The 19447-nt window shown below is 43.4% G+C and overlaps 1 protein-coding gene across 5 annotated transcripts in view; it reads right to left on the reverse strand.

Moving 5' to 3' along the window:
• LOC115149138 (roundabout homolog 2) overlaps positions 1-19447 on the reverse strand; it is a 232842-nt gene that overhangs the window by 51929 nt on the left and 161466 nt on the right. For 3 of the 5 annotated variants that reach the window (XM_029691690.1, XM_029691687.1, XM_029691692.1), the window contains exons 3-7: positions 12587-12744; positions 12327-12447; positions 12040-12178; positions 2230-2366; positions 1523-1534 (exon numbers count right to left, since the gene is read on the reverse strand). In XM_029691690.1, coding sequence (XP_029547550.1) covers positions 1523-1534; positions 2230-2366; positions 12040-12178; positions 12327-12447; positions 12587-12744 — 567 coding nt within the window. The remainder of the gene's footprint in view (positions 1-1522; positions 1535-2229; positions 2367-12039; positions 12179-12326; positions 12448-12586; positions 12745-19447) is intronic. The other 2 variants (XM_029691691.1, XM_029691689.1) reach the window with 1 other exon arrangement.

Below are 19447 nucleotides of genomic sequence, written 5' to 3' on the forward strand. Positions count from 1 at the left end.
GAGCTGAGATTAGAAGCACACTCTTAAAGGGAGTGCTCCTAATCTCAGCTTGTTACCTGTATAAGAGACACCTGTCCACAGAAGCAATCAATCAATCAGATTCCAAACTCTCCACCATGGCCAAGACCAAAGAGCTCTCCAAAGATGTCAGGGACAAGATTGTAGACCTACACAAGGCTGAAATGGGCTACAAGACCATCGCCAAGCAGCTTGGTGAGAAGGTGACAACAGTTGGTGTGATTATTCAAAATGGAAGAAACACAAAAGAACTGTCAATCTCCCTCGGCCTGAGGCTCCATGCAAGATCTCACCTCGTGGAGTTGCAATGATCATGGGAACGATGAGGAATCAGCCCAGAACTACACGGAAGGATCTTGTCAATGATCTCAAGGCAGTTGGAACCATAGTCACCAAGAAAACAATTAGTAACACACTAAGACGTGAAGGACTGAAATCCTGCAGCGCCCGCAAGGTCCCCCTGCTCAGGAAAGCACATATACATGCCCGTCTGAAGTTTGCCAATGAACATCTGAATGATTCAGAGGACAACTGGGTGAAAGTGTTGTGGTCAGATGAGACCAAAATGGAGCTCTTTGGTATCAACTCAACTCGCCGTGTTTGGAGGAGGAGGAATGCTGCCTATGACCCCAAGAACACCATCCCCACCGTCAAACATGGAGGTGGAAACATAATGCTTTGGGGGTGTTTTTCTGCTAAGGGGACAGGACAACTTCACCGCATCAAAGGGACGATGGACGGGGCCATGTACCGTCAAATCTTGGGTGAGAACCTCCTTCCTTCAGCCAGGGCATTGAAAATGGGTCGTGGATGGGTATTCCAGCATGACAATGACCCAAAACACACGGCCAAGGCAACAAAGGAGTGGCTCAAGAAGAAGCACATTAAGGTCCTGGAGTGGCCCAGCCAGTCTCCAGACCTTAATCCCATAGAAAATCTGTGGAGGCAGCTGAAGGTTCAAGTTGCCAAACGTCAGCCTCGAAACCTTAATGACTTGGAGAAAATCTGTAAAGAGGAGTGGCACAAAATCCCTCCTGAGATGTGTGCAAACCTGGTGGCCAACTACAAGAAACGTCTGACCTCTGTGATTGCCAACAAGGGTTTTGCCACCAAGTACTAAGTCATGTTTTGCAGAGGGGTCAAATACTTATTTCCCTCATTAAAATGCAAATAATTTTATAACATTTTTGACATGCGTTTTTCTGGATTTTTGTTGTTATTCTGTCTCTCACTGTTTAAATAAACCTACCATTAAAATTATAGACTGATCATTTCTTTGTCAGTGGGCAAACGCACAAATACTTTTTTCCCTCACTGTATACAAGTGTAGGAACATTTACTGAGCCCTTTTAAGCATGTGCCTTTGCGTGTGTGTGTGCATGTGTGTATCGTTGTGTTACAGAGAGAGAGAGAGAGAGAGAGAGAGAGACAGAGAGAGAGAGAGAGAGAGAGAGAGAGAGAGAGAGAGAGTAATACATGCAGAATGGGATCAGGTCTTACTTACCAACAGGGCGATCTGGTGAAAGAACAATGGTGTGGATGGGTGAGGACAAAACACAAGACCGAGAGGAGCGGAGGAGAGGAGGAGAGGAGAGGGAAAGAAAAATAAATGAAAATCAGAAATGAATGACATATGGTGTTGGGTACAAAAGTCCAGCAGGAACGGATGAGGAGAGTGGGGCTCAGTCACCATGGCAGGTGATGGCAAGGGGCTTAGGTAAAGGAAATAAACCGGGCATCATCTTGGGTTTGAAGGTTTTTATAGTAATACAATGTTCACATTGTCTTATGCACAGTCACAGATGTGGAAACATCATAGCATCACCACTGACACACTGTGCTTATGTACAAACAAACAAAGGCAAAATCAGAACGCTGAGTTTTGCCTGCCTTACACTCTTCAACTCAAATATCCTTAAAATACCCTACCAGAGTCTCACTGCACCAGTTCTATTAGCATCCCAGTGGAGAGAGGGATGCAGGGTGTGTAGCACAATTGGTTCTGGTGAAGTTGCTCATCTTTGTGTGGAGGCTGGAGGTCCTGGTGTAATCATTCAGTCTGGGCCCTGGGAGAGAGAGGGACTGAGCCCAGCTCCAGGCTCACATCAGGGGGGCAATAACACTCGCACGGACTCACCCTGCTGAGACTATTACCACAGCTCCAGGAACAGGACTGGTGTCTGTCTGTCTCCTACAGTAATATATACTCACCCCTGATGATGAGGGTAGCCGAGACCTCCACTTTGCCCACACGGTTCTCAGCCACACAGGTGAAGGTGCCCTGGTCGGCAGCCGATGCCTTCTTGATCCTCAGGAGGAAATCCTCCTTCTCATAACGGATGTCATACCTGAGGAAGGAGGAGAGGAGAGGTTGACATTACACAAGTCAAGCTTGCAGTAATCAGTCTCGCACCTCTGCTGGCTTGCATGCCATGGCTGTTTTACTAAATGGCTGCTATGATATGGTTGGAAAAAGGGGCAATGTTCTATATAAATAACAATTACACTTAAAAATGTAACCATATGCTTACGTACAATACAGTAAGAAACGCAATCCACTTCTGGGACATTTTAGAGTAAAGCTTACATAAAATAATAAGCTGTGGAGATAAGGTTGTTTTGAAAAATAAAGCAACGTTTTCTGAGACACTTAAAACTACCTGCTGCAGAAAGACTACATTCTGCTACAGAGGAGGAGGAGGAGGAGGAGAAGGGGGGCCAATTGTGCAGGGCTGAAAGGCAAGGTAAAATGAAAGGTGCTTTCAGCTGGAACCCTGACTGTTCCTCTATTTCAATATTTATGAAGAAGAGGCACCCACTGTGGGGTGTGTGTGAGTGTGTGTGTGCTATGTGTGTATGAGTGAGTGAGTGAGTGAGTGAGTGAGTGAGTGAGTGAGTGAGTGAGAGAGAGAGAGAGAGAGAGAGAGAGAGAGAGAGAGAGAGAGAGAGAGAGAGAAAGAGAAAGAGAAAGAGAAAGGCTGTCTAATCCCAGAGTCAGCAAGGTGGAAAAATCTTACATTCTGCCCTTGAGCAATGCAGTTAACCCCCACAACAACTGCTCCCCGGGAGCAGATGAGGCGGAAGTCAATTAAGGCAGCCAGAGCAGGGCTAACAGTTCATCACTCAGAGAAACACCAGTCCTAACAGAGTAGGTTTAACAGTTCATCACTCAGAGAAACACTAGTCCTAACAGAGTAGGTCTAACAGTCCATCACTCAGAGAAACACTAGTCCTAACAGAGCAGGTCTAACAGTCCATCACTCAGAGAAACACCGGTCCTAACAGAGCAGATCTAACAGTCCATCACTCAGGGAAACACCAGTCCTAACAGAGCAGGTCTAACAGTTCATCACTCAGAGCAACACCAGTCCTAACAGAGCAGGTCTAACAGTCCATCACTCAGAGAAACACAATTCCTAACAGAGCAGGACTAACATTCGATCACTCAGAGAAACACCAGTCCTAACAGAGCAGGGCTAACAGTTCATCGCTCAGAGAAACACCAGTCCTAACAAAGCAGGGCTAACAGTTCATCACTCAGAGAAACACCAGTCCTAACAAAGCAGGGCTAACAGTTCATCACTCAGAGAAACACCAGTCCTAACAGAGCAGGGCTAACAGTTCATCACTCAGAGAAACACTAGTCCTAACAGAGTAGGTCTAACAGTTCATCACTCAGAGAAACACCGGTCCTAACAGAGCAGATCTAACAGTCCATCACTCAGGGAAACACCAGTCCTAACAGAGCAGGTCTAACAGTTCATCACTCAGAGCAACACCAGTCCTAACAAAGCAGGGCTAACAGTTCATCACTCAGAGAAACACCAGTCCTAACAGAGCAGGGCTAACAGTTCATCACTCAGAGAAACACCAGTCCTAACAGAGCAGATCTAACAGTCCATCACTCAGAGAAACACTAGTCCAACAGAGCAGGGCTAACAGTTCATCACTCAGAGAAACACTAGTCCAACAGAGCAGGTCTAACAGTCCATCACTCAGAGAAACACTGGTCCTAACAGAGCAGGGCTAACAGTTCATCACTCAGAGAAACACTGGTCCTAACAGAGCAGGGCTAACAGTTCATCACTCAGAGAAACACCAGTCCTAACAGATCAGGTCTACCAGTCCATCAATCAAGGGCAGAGGGTTTGACATGGCTACAGAGCATGGAACATTATGGAACTGGACTCTCCCCTCTAAGGGGCTTCCTCTGGTCTCTGAAGCAGACAGACCAGTAGACGGTAAATCTGTCCAGTCTTCCATAACGTCTGGACATGTGAGACGAGCAGAGCACTGAAACAGAATGAGGGGGGTGGGGCCACAGATACAAGAGGTGAGAAAAGTGAGGGGGAGAATATCGATAGAGCTTTCTGTCCGTTCGGACAGTTGGTGTGTCTGTCTGAAACTTGTGAAGACTCCAGTCACGTCACATCTCTGACCCACATACACACCTCCCTGGAGGGCTGGTCTGGGAGGGATGGGGAAGGAGAGGGCGGGAAGGAAGGAAGGAGAGAGAGAAAGAGAAAGAGAGAATGGCAGGTCTGGAAGTAGGGCATGTTTCTGGAATCAGGGGGAAGGATGGAGAAAGGAGTTAGCAGGGAGTAGACAGACATTTACATTACATTTAAGTCATTTAGCAGACGCTCTTATCCAGAGCGACTTACAAACAGACAGACAGACAGACAGATGGAAGTACAGCCAGACAGACACTACTCTATTCTACCCCAGTCTGAGAGAACGTTCCTCACGGCCACTTCCCGTCTCGGACACATGGTCCTGCTGAACACACAGACTGAAGCCAACACTATCTTAATTCTCTCCCACACCACTACTACTTCAGGGTACTTCCTTTAGAAATACACACTTAAAGTATATCATGGACTGAAACATATATTTCCTTTCATACAGATCCCAATAGGGTCAAAGACGTTATATGGGATTTGACATTGGCAAACTGTGAAAGAGTTTTCAGTTACTGTGAAACTAGCCAGGCCAACAGAGTAAAGCCGGCTGCTGGGAGGGACAAAGAGTTATGGTAAATGTTGTTTTATGCTGTGGACCTAATCACATATTGACTCCATTGGCAGCGTAGTCCTCCTGCTGTGACACCAGGCCAAGGACTCTAACCTCAGACTACCCTGCATGTCTAAAGCCAGTTGTGTAAATGGATTATTGCTCTGGACAGTTGTCCTGATGGCCACTTCAATTAGATAATGATACATAATAGTGGCCTAAATATATGGTATTGCTAGAGCTTGGGTCTTGTGTAGTGTAGCCATATAAATAAAATGACTATTTCTATGAGTCTAGCTAGAACGGGTAGAATGCCTTCAGAAATAATTCATACCCCTTGACTTATTCTACATTTTGTTGTGTTACAATCTGAATTCAAAATTGATTACATTTTTTTTCTCTCACCCATCTACACTCATAATGACAAAGTGAAAACATGTTTTTAGAAATTTTTGCAAATGTATTGAAAATGAAATACAGGAATATCTAATTTACATAAGTATTAACAATCCTGAGTCAATACATCACCTTTGGCAGTGATTACAGCTGTGAGTCTCTAAGAGCTTTACACTCCTAGATAGTACAATAGTTGCCCATTATTCTTTTAAAAATTATTCATGCTCTGTCAATTTGGGTTGTTGATCATTACTAGACAGCCATTTTCAAGTCTTGCCATAGGTTTTCAAGTTGATTTAAGTCAAAACTGTAACTAGACCCCTCAGGAACATTCAATGTCGTCTTGGTAAGCAGCTCCAGTGTGCAATAGGCCTTGTGTTTTAGGTTATTGTTCTGCTGAAGGGTGAATTAATCTACCAGTGTCTGGTGGAAAGCACACTGAACCAGGTTTTCATCTAGGATTTAACCTGTGCTTAGCTCCATTCCATTTATTTCTATCCTAAAAAACTCACCAGTCCTTAACGATTACAAGTATACCCATAACATGATGCAGCCACCACTACAGTATGCTTGAAAATATGAAGAATGGTACTCATTGATGTGTTGTGTTGGATTTGACCCAAACATAATGCTTTGTATTCAGGACAGAAAGGTCATTTATTTGCCACAGTTTTAGCAGATTTACTTTAGTGCCTTTATTCTGTAAAGGCTTCCTTATTTTCACTCTGTCATTTAGGTTAGTACTGTGGAGTAACTACAATGCTGTTAATCCATCCTCAGTTTTCTACCATCACAGCCATTAAACCCTGTAACTGTTTTACAACCACCATTGGCCTCATTTTGAAATCCCTGAGAGGTATCCTTCCAATCCAGCAACTGAGTTAGGAAGGACGCCTGTATAATTCTAGTGACTGGGTGTATTGATACACCATCCAAAGAGTAATTCATACGTTCACCATGCTCACAGGGATATTCAATGTCTGTTTTTTTAACATTTCTTCCAATAGGTCCCCTTTTTTGCGAGGCATTGGAAAACCTCTCTTGTCTTTGTGGTTGAATCTCTGTTTGAAATTCATTGCTCGACTGTGAGTCCATGAAACGTATTATTTGACTTGTTAAGCACATTTTCTACTCCTGAACTTATTTAGGCTTGCCATAACAAAGGGGTTGAATACTTATTGACTCAAGACCTTTCAGCTTTTCATTTTTAATTAATTTGTAAAAATGTCTAAAAACATTATTCCACTTTGACATTATGGGGTATTGTGTGTTGGCCATTTCGAATTGAATGAATACTTTCTGAAGTGCATTCGGAAAGAATTCAGACCCCTTGACTTTTACCAGATTTTGTTACGTTACAGCCTTATTCTAAAATTGATTAAATCGTTTTTCCCTCATCAATCTACACACAACACCCCATAATGACAAAGTAAAAACAGGTTTAAAAAAAATTTCGTAAAAAATTCAATGTCACATTTACATAAGTATTCAGACACATTACTCAGTACTTTGTTGAAGCACCTTTGGCAGCGATTACAGCCTTGAGTCTTCTTGGGTATGATTCTACAAGCTCGCACACCTGTATTTGGGGAGTTTCTCCCATTCTTCTTTGCGGATCCTCTCAAGCTCTGTCAGGTTGGATGCTGAGCGTTGCTGCACAGCTATTTTCAGGTCTCTCCAGAGATGTTAGATCGGGTTCAAGTCCGGGCTCTGGTTGGGCCACTCAAGGACATTCAGAAACTTGTCACTCCTGCATTGTCTTGGCTGTGTGCTTAGGGTCGTTGTCCTGTTGGAAGGTGAACATTCGCCCCAGTCTGAGGTCCTGAGCACTCTGGAGCAGATCTTCATCAAGGATCTCTCTTTACTTTGCTCCGTTCATCTTTTCCTTTATCCTAACTAGTCTCCCAGTCACTGCCGCTGAAAAGCATCCCCACAGCCTGATGCTGCCACCACCATGCTTCACCGTAGGGATGGTTCCAGGTTTCCTCCAGACGTGACGCTTGGCATTCAGGCCAAAGAGTTCAATCTTGGTTTCATCAGACCCGAGAAGCTTGTTTCTCATGGTCTGAGAGTCCTTTAGGTGCCTTTTGGCATACTCCAAGCGGACTGTCATGTGCCTTTTTACTGAGGAGTGGCTTCTGTCTGGCCACTCCAACATAAAGGCCTGATTTGTGGAGTGCTGTAGGGATGGTTGTCCTTCTGGAAAGTTTTCCCATCTCCACAAAGGAACTCTGGAGCTCTGTCAGAGTGACCATCGGGTTCTTGGTTGACTCCCTGACCAAGGCCCGTCTCCTCCAATTGCAAAGTTAGCCGGGTGGCCAGCTCTAGGAAAAGTCTTTGTGGTTCCAAACTTCTTCCATTTAAGAATAATGGAGGCCACTGTGTTCTTGGGGACCTTCAACGCTCCAGAAATGTTTCGGTACCCTTCCCCAGATCTGTGCCTTGACACAACCCTGTCTCAGAGCTCTACGGACAATTCCTTCGACCTTATGGCTTGGTTTTTGCTCTGACATGCATTGTCAACTGTGGGACCTTGTATAGAGAGGTGTGTGCCTTTCCAAATCATGTCCAGTCAATTGAATGTACCACATGTAGCAAGTTGTAGAAACCTCTCAAGGATGATCAGTGGAAACAGGACGCACCTGCACTCGATTTCGTGTCTAATAGCAAGGGGGCTGAATACTTTTGTGAATCAGGTATTTCTGTTTTTCATTTTTAATAACTGTAAAAACTTTGTCATTATGGGGTATTGTGCATTTTTTAATGCACTGTATATCATCGAAAATCAAGAGCTTGAATACTAAAATATACATACAGAAACACAGACAGAAAGGAGGAAATAGAGTAAAGAAATTGAATTACGTGCATCATAGACTATGTATACAAAAGTATGTGGACAAATTAGTGGATTTGGCTATTTCATTCAACTATTTCAGCCACACTGTTGCTGACAGGAGTATAAAATTGAGCACACAACCATGCACTCTCCATACACAAACATTGGCAGTAGAATGGGCTTACTGAAGAGCTCAGTGACTTTCAATCTACAGTCGTGGCCAAAAGTTTTGAGAATGATACAAATATTAATTTTCACAAAGTTTGCTGCTTCAGTGGCTTTAAATATTTTTGTCAGATGTTACTATGGAATACTGAATTATAATTACAAGCATTTCATAAGTGTTAAAGGCTTTTATTGACAATTACATGAAGTTGATGCAGAGTCAATATTTTCAGTGTTGACCCTTCTTTTTCAAGACCTCTGCAATCCACCCTGGCATGCTGTCAATTAACTTCTGGGCCACATCCTGACTGATGGCAGCCACATCTTGCATAATCAATGCTTGGAGTTTGTCAGAATTTGTGGGTTTTCGTTTGTCCACCCGCCTCTTGAGGATTGACCACAAGTTCACAATGGGATTACGGTCTGGGGAGTTTCCTGGCCATTGACCCAAAATATCTATGTTTTGTTCCCCGTTCCACTTCGTTATCACTTTTGCCTTATGGCAAAAGTGCTCCATCATGCTGGAAAAGGCATTGTTTGTCACCAAACTGTTCCTGGATGGTTGGGAGAAATTGGTCTCGGAGGATGTGTTGGTACCATTCTTTATTCATGGCTGTGTTCTTAGGCAAAATTGTGAGTGAGCCCACTCCCTTGGCTGAGAAGCAACCCCACACATGAATGGTCTCAGGATGCTTTACTGTTGGCATGACACAGGACTGATGGTAGCGCTCACATTGTCTTCTCCGGACATGTTTTTTTCCGGATGCCCCAAACAATCGGAAAGGGATTCATCAGAGAAAATGACTTTACCCCAGTCCTCAGCAGTCCAATCCCTGTACCTTTTGCAGAATATCAGTCTGTCCCTGATGTTTTTCCTGGAGAGAAGTGGCTTCTTTGCTGCCCTTCTTGACACCAGGCCATCCTTCAAAAGTCTTCGCCTCACTGTGTGTGCAGATGCACTCACACCTGCCTGCTGCCATTCCTGAGCAAGCTCTGTACTGGTGGTGCCCCGATCCCGCAGCTGAATCAACTTTAGGAGACGGTCCTGGTGCTTGCTGGACTTTCTTGGGCGCCCTGAAGCCTTCTTCACAACAATTGAACCGTTCTCCTTGAAGTTCTTGATGATCCGATAAATGTTTGATTTACGTGCAATCTTACCGGTAGCAATATCCTTACCTGTGCAGCCCTTTTTGTGCAAAGCAATGATGACGGCACTTCTTTCCTTGCAGGTAACCATGGTTGACAGATGGAGAACAATGATTCCAAGCACCACCCTCCGTTTGAAGCTTCCAGTCTGTTATTCAAACTCAATCAGCATGACAGAGTGATCTCCAGCCTTGTTCTCATCAACACTCACACCTGTGTTATCAAAAGAATCACTGACATGATGTCAGCTGGTCTGGAAATGGTTTTTGGGGGATTCAGTTCATTTGCATGGCAAATATGGACTTTGCAATTAATTGCAATTCATCTGATCACTCTTCATAACATGGAGTATATGCAAATTGCCATCAAACAAACTGAGGCAGCAGACTTTGTGAAAATTAATATTTGTGTCATTCTCAAAACTTTTGGCCACGACTGTAGTACCGTCATAGGATGCTACCTTTCCAACAAGTCACTTCGTCAAATTTCTGCCCTGCTAGGCTTGCTCTGGTCAACTGTAAGCGCTGTTAGTATGAAGTGGAATTGTCTAGGAGCAACAACAGCTCAGACGCAAAGTGGTAGGCCACACAAGCTCACAGAACGGGACCGCCAAGTGCTGAAGCACTTACAGTGTAAAAATTGTCTGTCCTCGGTTTCCACACTCACTACCCAGTGCCTCTGGAAGCAACATCAGCACAAGAACTGATCGTCGGGAGCTTCATGAAATAGATTTCCATGGCCGAGCAGCTATACACAAGCCTAAGATCACCATGCGCAATGCCAATCGTCGTCTGGAGTGGTGTAAAGCTCGCCGCCATTGGACTCTGGAGCAGTGGAAACATGTTTTCTGGAGTGATGAATCACGCTTCACCATCTGGCAGTCCGATGCGCGAATCTGGGTTTGTCGGGGAAGGCCCTTTCCTGTTTCAGCATGACAATGCCCCCTTGCACAAAGCGAGGTCCATTGTCACACCCTGGCCAAAGAGAGGGTTTTATTCTCTATTTTGGTTAGGCCAGGGTGTGACTAGGGTGGGCCTTCTATGTCCTTTTTTCTATGTTTTGGTATTTCTTTGTTTTGGCCGGGTATGGTTCTCAATCAGGGACAGCTGTCTATCGTTGTCTCTGATTGGGAACCATACTTAGGTAGCCTTTTACCACAGGGTTGGTGTGGCTAGTTAATTTCTGTTTAGTGTTTCCCCTTATGGAACTGTTTCACTATACTCGTTGTTATTTTTGTTTTAGTGTTCAATTATTAAAATAATCATGAACACTTATCACGCTGCGTTTTGGTCCGATGATTCATCTTCTTCAGACGACGAAGGTTGTTACATCCATACAGAAATGGTTAGTCAAGAATAGTGTGTAAGAACTTGACTGGCCTGCACAGATCCCTGAGTTCACCCCCATCGAAAACCTTTGGGATGAATTTGAATGCCAATTGCGGGCCAGGCTATAATAATTGTCCAACATCAGTGCCCAACCTCACTCTTGTGGCTGAATGAAACCAAGTCCCCTCAACAATGTTCCAATATCTAATGGAAAACCTTCCCAGAAGAGTGGAGTATGTTATAGCAGGAAAGGGGGGACCAAGTCCATATTAATGCCCATGATTTTGGAAAGAGAAGTTCGACAAGCAGGTGTCCACATCTTTTTGGTCGTGGTGTATATATTGTACATGCAGTCATGCACAGGTAAATGTCAATATATGCTAAACTAATGCACTCACACTCACAGACAGCATACACAAGAGCATGAAGACATACCAAATCCAATCTGTACCTCAGGGTAGCATGCGTATGTTAAGTAGCATATTACATTTAATCTGGGCTTAAGAACAGGACTCAGTGGGCTTTGAGAAACAATGTTAGGCACCGTGATCAAAGCAACGCTGTAGTAACATGTCAGGTGTTTACCTGCTCCAGCTTCAGCCTGGGACTCATTAGTCCTGCCTCACAATCCATATATCAACACGTTTCAACCATAGCCACAACAGGAATCATAAAAGACAAGAACGCACACGCAGGCACGTAGGGCACATAGGCACACACACACTCACAAGCATGCACATACGCACAGGGGTAGAAAAAGAACCCAATGTTCATACTTGAGTCAAAGTAAAGATACCTTCATAGAAAACGACTCAAGTAAAAGTGTAAGTCACCCAGTAAAATACTATTTGAGTAAAAGTCAAAAGTACATGTAATTGTACTTAGGTATCAAAAGTAAAAGTACAAGCATAAATCATTTCAAATTCCTTATATTGAGCAAGGCAGACGGGCACATTTTCCAGTTTTTATTTATTTATTTATGGATAGCCAGGGGCTCAATCCAACACTCAGACATCATTTACAAACTATGCATTTATGTTTAGTGAGTCCGCCAGATCAGAAGCAGTAGGGATGACCAGGGATGTTCTGCATACGCACATGCACAAACATATGCACCCACACACTTTCTCTCCTCACCTGACGCGGGGTATATCCACATTATCCTTTCTCCAGCGTAGAGAAGGAGGTGGGTCTCCCTGCACCTGACACCTGAGCTCCACACTCTCCTCCACCAGGACCACCTGGTTCACCGGCCGACGCACAAAAGTAGGTCTCTCTGGAAAACCACAAAACACATAGACAGACAAGACAGTAGTCTATAAGCTTTCTAAGCAAGGTTTTAAAACATAAACAGATAGCATGTAGCCACTGCAGCCATTACAGGTAAGCACAGAGAGAAGTGTCTGTCCAGTATCTGTCCTTACCGAACACAGAGAGCTGAGCCGTCTCACTGTCTCTCTCCCCCACCATGTTGGTGGCCACACACACGTACATCCCTGCATCACTCTTCCTGGTGTTGGAGATGGTCAACTTCCCTCCACGAATCTGACAGTCAGACAACAGAGATGGCTCAACAAAGTCTACATCAGACAATCTGGGATGGGGGGTCATTTAATCTGTATATTTTAGCTATCCATAATGAGAGCAGACACAGAGGACCGGGTCCTCAGGACGTAGTACTCACAGTGATCCTGTCATCTTTGAGGTCCAGACGGGCCTTGTCTTTCCTCCAGAAGGTGGTGGGCTCAGGGTGCCCACGAGGAGGCTGGCACTCCAGGGTGGCAGGATCCTCCACCGCCACCACCAAGTCCTGAGGGTTCTGTCTGAAGTCATCACGCAACACTAGGAGAAATAGAGAGAGAGAGAGAGAGAGAGAGAGAGAGAGAGAGAGAGAGAGAGAGAGAGAGAGAGAGAGAGAGAGAGAGAGGGGAGGGGGGGTAAGGGTCTTTCTAGGTTTTTATTTGGTTCATCCCACAACATTTGTTGACATAATCCACAGTACTTCTACTTTGAGGATAAACCAAAACAAATGCATGGACTGCACACTGTAAAATGACAAGTAAATACAGTACAGTGTAGAAATTAGATCAATTCTGTCAGTCAGTAATAGAGTCCAGGTATGGCAGATAGAGTATATTGTGGTGGGAATAACTGGAGGAGAGCCAGAGCCCAGAGCAGATCTCTAGTCAAACAGGAACTGTGTGGGTTGGTGCCAGAGCCCAGAGGCTGCACTGTCAATCACAGTCAGCTGTGGAAAACGAGCTCATGGGTGTCTCAGTCACACAGGCCTAGCCAGGTCTATAGAGCTATATGGCTGGGTGGGTTCTGTCCATAGAATTAGGAATTATATTTATTTTTTGTATTTTTTACTTACTTACTTACTAGTAATTTAATAGGATCTCTGTGGTTCTGTCACTGTCACACATCACTCCTCTCCTCACTCAGACAAGCCCTTCTTCCTCCTCTTCCTCACACCCCAGTCACCCCTGCTGTGCCACATCAAACATGGCACCTCCAAAAAGCGTTGAGCGGGATATTCCATATGGAAAGTGGATACAACACAACTCACAAGCCGTATAAGCCACATATGCCCACATTCCAGCTGTATTTGTTTCCCAACAGTGAGGACAAAAAGAAAACTCACAACGGTGGGAGAGCACACATTTTGATCAGCAATAAGTGAATTTAGATGCAATAATGCACACGTCTGAGAGGGTAGCAACCCAACACAATGAGATGCCCTCACAGATGCCCTCTGTTCATGGCCAATCATGCTGGTGTGTGTTCTGATTTGAAGATATTGAAAGTCAAGCCCCCTCCCTGCAGTAGAAGCCGTGCATAGTGTGTTGTCAGGGTGTAATTATTTCAGAAATAGGGGCCCACCGCTGTCTACTGCTGTCTGATTGGGTATCACTCAATTATTCCAAACAGCCGTTCAGAGTTGGCTGTCTACATTTATCCTGTCAGGATATAGAATGATTCTGAAATGGGCTTCAATCAGTGGCAGTCGGTGCTGTTTAAGATGAGGGAGGATGATCATTTTTTTAATGAGCATGGCCTTATTTATAGTACAGCATATTGGATGACTGCTATTCATATTCCATTCACCCAGCTCAATGTAACATCGATAGGTTTAGGTTACTACATCATACTCTAATTTCCCTTTACGCATCATGAGGTTGCTAAGTGAAGTGAGAGAATTTTTAGTAAACAAGGTGACAGACACATTCAATACTTCCTTGCACACTCTTGTCTGCATCTAGCTGATCTAGGGTGAAATCAGTAGTCCTACAACTGCAAATTAGAGTTTCTATTGGACAAATTCAGGTATGTTTCTCCCCATTTCATTCCATTTGCTTTCGTTTAAGAAATGTTTTTCAACAGAATCGGCAGAATGAATACACCCCTGATCACACGCAAACACAGTTCACTTTCGAAACAGCCACATAAAAACTGCATGATCACTTTGCCTGTAAATATAATTCCTTCTCGCAACTATGAACTCTCCTCCTCTCACCTTTTCCCTTCACTTGTGGACTTCAGTGCACAACACATCAGCTGTCTGTGACCAGGCAAAATAAACTTGCCAAGCCAAACCTTCATATTATAACTGCTAACCACTACACACAGCCTACATCGTTTTCACCTCATAGTCAACATACTAAAACAAACGCGTTAGTAAACCCGCTATAATCATGCAGTACAGTGTACAGTCAGAAAGCAGTTTAGCAGTTGTAATGGCAGGCCCCAGTGGCAATACATTTATAAAACCAAAAGCAAACCTTGACTTGAAAGAGTTCCAGTGTTGGATAACCATTGCCAGCTAGCTAACATGGCATCCCTCTCTGTTTGAGCCAGGTGTTCGCTAGCTAAGTAAGTGAAAGTGAAAGAAATACAACGAAATATAGCTAGATCGCTCGCTCTCTTGCTTCATAGCATCCCTCTCTGTTTGAGCCAGATGTTTGAGTAAGCTTAACTAGCTAGCTAGCTGCATTCATAGGCTAAGTGGAAGTGAAAGTAAAACATATTCTACCAAATATAGGTAATGCTCTCTCTCTCTCTCTCAATTCAATTCAATTAAATTCAATTTGCTTTATTGGCATGACGTAACAATGTACATATTGCCATAGCTTACTTTAGATATTTACAATATTATGAAAATAAGAATCAAAATTGTCAGCGGGACAACAGTAACTACAATAACCAAGGGTCAAAATAACCATACATTGAACAATAACAATAAGCATACAGTAGAGGAAATGTGCAGGTTGATTGGGCTGTCCCTCATCTTATGACAGGCAGCAATGTAGTGCGCTGCCAACTCACAGCTCTCTGCGTCTTCCCCCAAAAGGACGGTAGCCTATTCTCATCAGAGAGGTCTTTGAAACCTTGAAAAAATTTGGGGAAATGACACTCTCTAATTGTTTTAGATTTTTGACACATTGTCAGGAAATGCAGCTCTGTCTCCGGTTCTGCTGTGGTGCAGTGGTTGCACAGCCTTTCCTCTTCAGGGAGCCAGGTTTTCCTGTGTCTACCCTTCTCAATGGCAAGGCAGTGGTTGGTCACTGAGCCTGTACTTTGTCAAGGTTTTTCTAAGGTTTTGATCAGTAACCATGGTCACATAGTTAGCCACGGTGTATTGTCGATTTAGGGCCAGATAGCACTGCATTTTTCTTTGTGCTTGTGTTTCCCAATAAGCAATGTAGGTTTGTTTTGATTGTGTTGTAATTTGTTTTATTCTGATTGATTGGATGTTCTGGTCCTGAGGCTTCAGTGTGTTAGTAGAACATGTTTGTGAACTCACCCCCAGGACCAGCTAGATGAGGGGACTCTTTTCTTTGCTCAGCTCTTGGCGTTGCAGAGCTTGGTAATGATATGAGAGTGGGGTCACTGTACTTTAGATGTTTCCAAAACTGAATTGCTCTTTTTTGAGTTTTTATTATTAGTGGATATTGGCCTAATTCTGCCCTGCGTGCATTGTTTGTAGTTTTCCTCTGGACATGTAGGAGAATCTTACAGAACTCTGCATGCAGGGTTTCAATGGGGTGTTTGTCCCATTTGGTGAAATCTTGTTTTGCAAGTGGACCCCACACCTCGCTGGCATTAAATGCAATTGGTTCAATGACACATTCAATTAGTTTTAGCCTAATTTTAAAAGGCATTTCAACTTGAATTAGTTTTTTAATGGCGTAAAATGCCCTGCGTGCTTTCTCTCTCAGTTCATTCACTGCATCATTAAGGTCTCCAGTTGAGCTTATTTTTAAACCTAAGTAATTGTAGTGTGTGCATTACTCTATATATTTTGTAGCAATTGAGAACTTTGGTCTAATTCCCTGAGATCATTATTTTACTCTTTTTGAGGTTAACTGCCAGGGCCCAGGTCTGGCAGTACTGCTCTAGCAGGTCCAGGCTCTGCTGTAGGCCATGTGCTGTGGGTGACAGCAGGCATAGGTCATCTGCGAAGAGAAGGCATTTAACCTCTGAATTGTGGAGACTAACACCAGGGGCTGTGGATTTTTCTAGAATAGTGACCAATTCATTGATGTAAATATTGAAGAGTGCAGGGCTCAGATTGCAACCCTGGCAAAGGCCCTGCCCCTAGTTAAAGAATTCTGTTATTTTCCTGCCAATTTTAATGCTGCATGTATATAGTATACATTGATTTAATTATGTCATATGTTTTACTCCCTACATCACTTTCAATAACTTTGTAGAACAGTCCTGTATGCAAAATAGAATCAAATGCTTTTTGGAAGTCGATAAAGCAAGCGTATATTTTGGTATTATTTTGGTGGACATGTTTATCTATCAGGGTGTGTAGGGTGTAAATATGATCAGTCGTGCGATGTTTTGGTATGAATCCAATTTGTCTTTTACTCAAGACATTGTGCTTATTAAGGAAGTTTAGAACTCTTACATTTATAATACTACAGAAAACCTTCCCCAGGTTACTTTTCACACAAATGCCTCTGTAATTGTTAGGGTCAAATTTGTCTATGTTCTTAAAGATTGGGGTTATGAGTCTTTGATTCCAGATGTCAGGAAATAACCTACACTCAGGATCAAATTAAACTGTTTTATTATAGCCAATTGAAATTATGCACTTGTGAGTTTCAGCATTTCATTTAGGATGCCATCAGGTCCGCATGCTTTTTAAAATTTGAGGGCCTAAAGTTTCTTATAGAGCTCCTGGTCAGCAATTGTCTAAGCTTTGTCTAATCCATTCAACTTCTCATGAGTTTTGGCATTGCTCTGTGTTTGTGTCAATTTGAATGGTATTGTAGAGTGTTTTAAAATGGGTTGTCCATATGTCACCATTTTGTATCGCTAATTCTCTCTCTCGCTCTTGCTTCTCCATAATTTTGGAAGAAATGAACTTGTTCAAAACTGTTCAGCTATTGTTTTTCTCTCTCTTTGATTCAACTACTCACCACATTTTATGCACTGCAGTGCTAGCTAGCTGTAGTTTATGCTTTCAGTACTTGATTCATTCTCTGATCCTTCGATTAGGTGGACAACATGTCAGTTCATGCTGCAAGAAGTTGTCATAATTACTATGTAAGTCTATGGAAGGGGGTGAGAACCATGAGCCTCCTAGGTTTTGTATTGAAGTCAATGTACCTAGAGGAGGACAATCTACATTATTTCAGAAAGGCTGCTTTGCTAAACACCAGGAACAGAGCAATTAAACGAGAGATATTGATTTAAAAAGAGAGCAGATGTTAAATAGAAGATGGTTATTGCTTTTTCTGGCTTTGGTCTCACAACATATCCTAAATGAGGTATGCAAATATGACATGATGAATCTTAAACAGCCATACTGCATGTAGGCCAACTTTGGCAATCAAGTGCTTTTACTTACTTCTTATCAAGTTACCATCTAAATGCTGTCCAACAACTAGGACTACTGCTGGCGTTGCTGGCTGTGGAATGGTGTGTTTATTAATATGATCTCTCTTGACAGAGGTCTGCTAAAAAGTAGTTGGAGTTTGTTGAATATTCTATGTGATGAGAACAGCCTGCAGGGGCGAGTCACTTTCTCAACAGCAGTCAGAGGGCTGTCCCATTTCTGTCACACATGACACACACACACACACACACACACAGATTCAGACACACACACGTACGCTCACACACTATCTCTCTCCAACGTAAACATACTGTATACACACACACGCATGTGCGCACGATCACACACTCTCTCTCTCAAACACGCACACACATGCACACACAGATCCAGACACATGCACGATTGCACAATCTCTCTCCAACACACACACACAAATATACACAAATACAGTTGCCTATGTCACGTACAAACATTTTCTGATGAGCATATTATCCTTCTTCAAAAGAGTGAGAGACAGATATAGAGAGAGAGACAACAGACACACAATGGGGGCTGGAACAGGGAGGGGGTTATTTGCAGTGGGGGATTTTTGAATAAATAAACAATGTATCATGTCTGTGCCCTGAAAAAGTAATCAGCAATCAGTCGGGAGAAACTTCAGAGTGAAGACGTTGAGCATTTACCCAGCGTCCCCCAGGGCCATGCGCCCAGAACAGATGCACATTACCTATTAGAACATTATCTTTTTAGCAGCCAGACAACGGTCCATGAGCCACTCACAGAAAGGATGTGGCTGGCGGCAAACAAATTATCTATTTGAATTGTTTATACAATTGTATAAGCAAGTGAAGCTTGAGGAGCAAGGGGGTAAGGATGCACAGTGATTATTATAGGTTATGACTTGAAGTAACATCAATCAGCAGGTCACATCCAATCCCTGATCTTTAATCCCATGACGCACCCAGTTGCATCCTACTCCTTAGGTGTATGTCTGCCTGGTGGCATGTCTTGGCTATAACAGTGAGTGCTTCTCCCTTCATAACTTTTACCATTGGCACATGAATATACACACTCCTCTTACATGTACCAACGTATCCGTCTTCTAGTTGCATGTTGGCTAAAGCCAGCCAGCCAGCCACCATGGTTTAACGTTAGTTAACCCTTAACTACAGTCATGTAGCATTAGCATCTCCTCCTCTTGTCATGTAATGTAAATTGAAGACGTAGATGGGTGAGGATGCTCTCCTTCCTTTCCCTATTCCATCTATCCATCCCTCGCTCTCTCTCTCCCGTCCTCCCAATTACAGTATCAGTGCTCCCACAGACCACACTTCCACATCTATAATTGATTAACGTTCCACTCTTCTGTCTCTTTATGCATTCACTGACTCTCACGCTTCTCTTGCTCTCAACTTAACCTAACCTAACCTACTTTCTCTACTGCTCCCTTGTGCCTCTCTCTCACCCACTTCAACCTAGAGGAACTGCCTTCTACTGTACAACAGCATCTGGGGCTGGAACTGTGAAGATTTTGGTTTGTGGCCTACTGTGTCTGAGTGCACTGTAGCATTGAAGATATGCCTTGATGGTATGGTAAATAGGTTTCAACAGGCCTGATTTGGTACAATTCTAATCAAATCAAATGTTATTGGTCACATACAAGTGTTTAGCAGATGTTATTGCAGGTGTAGCAAA

Source organism: Salmo trutta, chromosome 15 (genome assembly GCF_901001165.1).
Source record: "Salmo trutta chromosome 15, fSalTru1.1, whole genome shotgun sequence".
NCBI lineage: Eukaryota > Metazoa > Chordata > Actinopteri > Salmoniformes > Salmonidae > Salmo > Salmo trutta.